We start from the raw sequence: 5,098 nt of genomic DNA on the forward strand, positions 1-5,098 counted from the left end.
GTGTGACTGAGTCAAGGTCACCCAGGGAGCTTCCACGGCGGAGTGGGGATCCAAACCTAGGTCTCCCAGATCCTAGCCTGACACTCTAACCCAGGGGTGTCAAACATAAGGCCCGCGGGCCGGATCCAGCCCCTTAAGAGCTCTTATCCAGCCCGTGAGCCAGCCGAGGCAGCCACCCTCCACCCCCCACTCTAAATACAGGGCCTGGCCTGACCAAGTGACATTTATGTCATATCCAACCCTTGTAACAATTAAGTTTGACACCCCTGCTCTAACCAGTTCACCATGCTGCCTTTCTTGTAGCCTGAAATCTTCTGAAGTGTGTGAAGGCTCCTAGACAAAAAGCATACAATAGGAAAACCACTGCAATGCGAGGGGGGGAATCGCATATTCCAAGGATGGAGTTTTATTAATGAATCATAGAGCTGGAAGGGACCACCAGGGTCATCTAGTCCAACCCCCTGCACAGTGCAGGAAATTCACAACTACCTTCCCCCCCACCACACCCCCAGTGAGTCACCCCTACATGCCCAGAAGATGGCCAAGGTGCCCTCCCTCTCATCATCTGCCTAAGGTCATAGCATTGCTGGCAGATGGCCATCTAGCCTCTGCTTAAAAACCTCCAGGGAAGGAGAGCCCACCGCCTCCCGAGGAAGCCTGTTCTGTTGAGGAACAGCGCTAACTGTTAGAAAGTTCTTCCTAATGTCTAGGCGGAAACTCTTTTGATTTAATTGATTTAATGCAAATAGAGCGAGTGGGAAATAACGGACCCTGCAGGGACCAGCTCTGTACAAATATACACACAAAGGGCTGCGGTGTGGGGGACGGAGAGGGCAGACCCCGCCGGGACTGGCCCTGCCGTCTTGCCCTTCCCTCAGTTCATCTTGATCAAGATCTGCTCGGAGAAGAGTTTCTTCAGCTGGGCCACCTCGGCCGAAAGCGACGCCAGCTGGTTCCGCAGGCTGCTGTTCTCCGTCTGGTACCCGGAGCCCGGGAGGGGCGGCAGGTGGGCGGGAGGGGCCTCCGCTTCACAGCAGCCGTCGAACGCCACCATGCCCACGGGCACGGGGCCAACGTTCCTCTGCTCCTCGCGTGGGGCAGGGCCCCTCCAGGTTCCCACCGGTGGAGACGGCGGGTAATGTCCTGGCGGCTCCCCGGCCATGTCCTCCGACCCGCCCCCCATTTTGAAACGCAGCTTGTGGGGAAGGCCTTTGACGCTCTCCCCGGCCTCGAAACGGCTAACTCGGCCCAAATCCGGCCCGTCCTCAGAGGAATCGGGCACAAGGCAGTGTGCGTCGTACACAATCCCTTCCTCGGCCCTCTCGCGCTCCTCAAAGAAGACCGGGCTCCCCATGCTCGAGCTGCCAGGTGTGGAGAACCCCGAATCCTCGGAGCTGGCGGCGGCCTCCGGTCGGAAGGGGCAGGCGTAACGGGGTATCTCGAGAGCAGCCGGGTAGTGCTGGGGTGCGGGCACTGGCCGGTGGGGTTCGGAGGCAACCGGAACTGCTGGCCCAGAAGGGTCCACGGGATCCCGAATCAGGCCAAAGCGAAATTTTAGGGCCAGGAGCTCTGCCTTGAGGCGGGCGTTTTCCTCCAGGAGTGCCAGCACCCGTCCTTCCAGGGCCAGGTCGCTGACCCGCCGCTTCTCCCGAGAACGCTTGGCAGCCTCGTTGTTCTTCTTCCTCTTGTCCCAGTAGCCGTCGTCCTTCTTCTCGTCGGGGGTAAACTCACGCTTGCGCCGGGCCGCGGCCGATTGGCCCCCCGGCTCTTTCGGACGGGCCCCCGCGCCGGCCGGCGTCCTGAGCAGGGAATGGCTTAGCAGGCCGCTGGCCGAGAGCAGCGAGACGGTCTCCTCGGCGAAGCAAGACACGGCGGTGCGCAGCTCACACAGCTGCGGAGCCGGGCCGGGGGGCTGCAGCAGCTCCGAAGGATGGAGGGCCGGGGGGTCCTCCAGAGGCAGCTCCATCTCCAGAACGGCTGCGTGGGGGAGAGAAAGGAGAGCAGGTTAGCGCAGGGGGTTCCCAGCGTGGTGCCCCTACCTGCCAACGTCTTTCCTGCTGCCCGCCAAATGTTTTTAGACACTTTAGATATAAACTTTTGAAAAAGTTTTTAGATATAAAATTATGGATGGTATGGAGAGGGTGGACAGGGAGAAGCTTTTCTCCCTCTCTCGTAATACCGGAACGCGGGGTCATCTGCTGAAGCTGGAGGGTGAGAGATTCAAAACTGATAACAGGAAGTCTTTCTTCACACAACGCATAGTTCAATGGTGGAACTCCCTGCCCCAGGATGTGGAGATGGCTGCCAACTTGGAAGGCTTGAAGAGGGGAGTGGACATGTTCATGGAGGAGAAGGCTAGCCATGGCTACTAGTAAAAATGAATACTAGTCACGATGCATACCTGCCCTCTCCACGCCTGCCCTGCTGTGCCTTTTCCTCGTTAACAGTTTATCTCACCTTCCTTCCCAGCCAACTCCCCTTTCCCTTTTTACTTTTTAATCCTCACAACAGCCCTGTGAGGTAGGCTGGGCCGAAAGAGTGACTGGCCTAGGCCATCTGGTGACTCAAACCCCAGCCTTCAAGCCACACCGGCTCCCTTAACACAGGGCAGGGGTCCCCAACCATTTTTGAGCCCGTGGGCACCGTTGGCATTCTGACACAGGGTGGTGGGCGCAGCCACAAAACGGCTGCCGCAGGAGGCGGAGCCAACCACACCGCCGGAGGAAGTTCAAATGCAGGTGAGGAATAATGTAAAAAATAGGCTGGAAAAGAGGAGTGAGAGAGAATAAAACCAACACTGTGGTTAGGGTTGCCAGTTCCCTCTTTGTCACAGGCAGGAGGTTTTGGGGATGGAGCCTGAAGAGGGTGGGGTTTGGGGAGGGACTTCAGTGCCATAGAGGCCAATTGTCAAAGTGGCCGTTTTCTCCAGGGGAACTGATCTCTATCAGCTGGAGAGCAGTTGCAATAGCGGGAGATCTCCAGCTAGTACCTGGAGGTTGGCCAACCCAAACTGGGCTATCAGCTGCCACCAAAGCAATGACATTTTGGTTGAGACAGCGAACTAGATCTCCACTGGCCAATCAGAAGCCCTGCGAGGCAAGTCCCACCTGGCCCCACCCACTTCCCGAAAACACCTGGCGGGCGCCAGTGAAGGTGCTGGTGGGTGCCATGGCACCCAGGGGACCCCTGCGCCAGGACGAGGAGCACAAGGTGGTGAAGCAGAGAGCAAACCCAGCGCAGGCAGCGACGTTTGGATGCTGAGCTCCCTGGGGCCTGCCTCATATCCCTGCCCCTTCCCTGCCAGGGCGTTAATCTCCTCCAGAGCCGAGGGAGTGAGCCAGCGACTTCAAATCCCCGTGGAACGACGTCCTCGGCTTTAACTAGGCCGGCCCCTCCCAGCCGACCTCCCATAACCCGATGCGCTGGGAGTGTTCCAGACCAGGGACAGAACTGGATGTGCCTGCCCCATGAAAAAGAGGCTGGAGGGGAGAAAGGGCAGGCGGTTTCACAAGCCAAAAACGTCGCTGGAGAACTCAATTATCTTTGCTCACGGTCGCTAAGCCGGTGCCTCCCTGGCTGACGCATTCGTGAGACGCGCACAGGGAGCGAGAAGGTGCATTTCGGTTCTGAGCAGGTGCTCAGGACCGAAATGCGCCATCTTGCTCCGTGTGCGCGTCTCACGAATGCGGCAGCCAGGGAGGCACCGGCTTAGCAACTATCTTGAACGCACATGAAGCTGCCTTATACTGAATCAGACCCCTGGTCCATCGAAGTCAGTATTGTCTACTCAGACTGGCAGCGGCTTTCCAGGGTCCCAGGCAGAGGTCTTTCACATCACCTACTTGCCTAGTCCCTTTAGCTGGAGATGCCGAGGATTGAACCTGGGACCTTCTGCATGCCAAGCAGAGGCTCTTCCACTGAGCCACAGCCCTTTATATTAAGCTATCTGATACTGAATTAGAATGCGGCACCCACGGAGATGCCGGGGATTGAACCCGGGACCTTCTGCATGCCAAGCAGAGGCTCTACCACAGAGCCAGGGCTCCTCCCCACAGTAGCAGCTCTCCAGGGTTTCGGGCAGAGGTCTTTCACATCACCTACTTGCCTAGTCCCTTTAACTGGAGATGCCGGGGATTGAACCTGGGACCTTCTGCACGCCAAGCAGATGCTCTACCACTGAGCCACAGCCTCTTCCCTCTTCTTTGGCTGGGCAATAGGGTTGCCAGCTCCAGGTTGAGAAATACCTGGAGATTTTGGGGGCAGAGCCTGAGGAGGGCGGGGTTTGAAGAGGGGAGGGACTTCAATGCCATAGAATCCAATTGCCAAAGTGGCCATTTTCTCCAGGTGAACTGATCTCTGTCGGCTGGAGACCAGTCGTAACAGTGGGAGATCTCCAGCTACCACTTGGAGGTTGTACAAAATCAGTATAGGAATCAAATAATCACTAGATACACAATTCACATAAACAAGGGTAACCAGTATCAAGTAACAGAATATAATCCATGTAGAGACTTGCAAAGAAATACAATAGAAATACTAATATACTGATATAACTAGTCAACAAGAAGCCTCTATTGTATTACCAGCATATTAGTATTTCTATTGTATTACCAGTATATTAGTATTTCTATTGTATTTCTTTGCAAGTCTCTACACCACTGGTTCCCAACCGGGGGTCCTCGGACCCCCAGGGGTCCGCGAGAACTAAATTAAGGTCCGCGCAACAAAGTTATAAACCCATAATAAATTAATATTTTCAATTAAAAGTTCTCTATTATAAAATATATTCAAATATTATTCTAAGTTTAATGTTTAACTAACAGTTATGATTAAAGTTTATTTTCAAATTCTCGGAATTTTTATTTTGAGCCTTGGGGTCCCTGCAACGAACAAAAAAGTCCTAGTGGTCCCTGGTCAAAAAAAGGTTGGGAACCACTGCTCTACACGGATTATATTCTGTTACTTGATACTGGTTACCCTTGTTTATGTGAATTGTGCATCTAGTGATTATTTGATTCCTATACTGATTTTGTACAACCATTTATAAGTATAGAGGCGTGATTTTCTACCATCTGGAGGTTGGCAACCCTACTCTGCA

General features: G+C 54.6%; 1 protein-coding gene across 1 annotated transcript; it reads right to left on the reverse strand.

Moving 5' to 3' along the window:
• Positions 1-870: 870 nt before the first annotated feature.
• Positions 871-3,170, reverse strand: LOC130478359 (uncharacterized). Its single transcript, XM_056850509.1, has 2 exons — positions 3,122-3,170; positions 871-1,977 (listed from the first exon to the last, which is right to left on the reverse strand). The coding sequence occupies exons 1-2, from the start codon at positions 3,168-3,170 to the stop codon at positions 875-877; spliced, it is 1,152 nt and encodes a 383-aa protein (XP_056706487.1). The 3' UTR covers positions 871-874.
• Positions 3,171-5,098: the final 1,928 nt, after the last annotated feature.

This window comes from Euleptes europaea, chromosome 1, assembly GCF_029931775.1.
Source record: "Euleptes europaea isolate rEulEur1 chromosome 1, rEulEur1.hap1, whole genome shotgun sequence".
Classification (NCBI taxonomy): Eukaryota; Metazoa; Chordata; class Lepidosauria; order Squamata; family Sphaerodactylidae; genus Euleptes; species Euleptes europaea.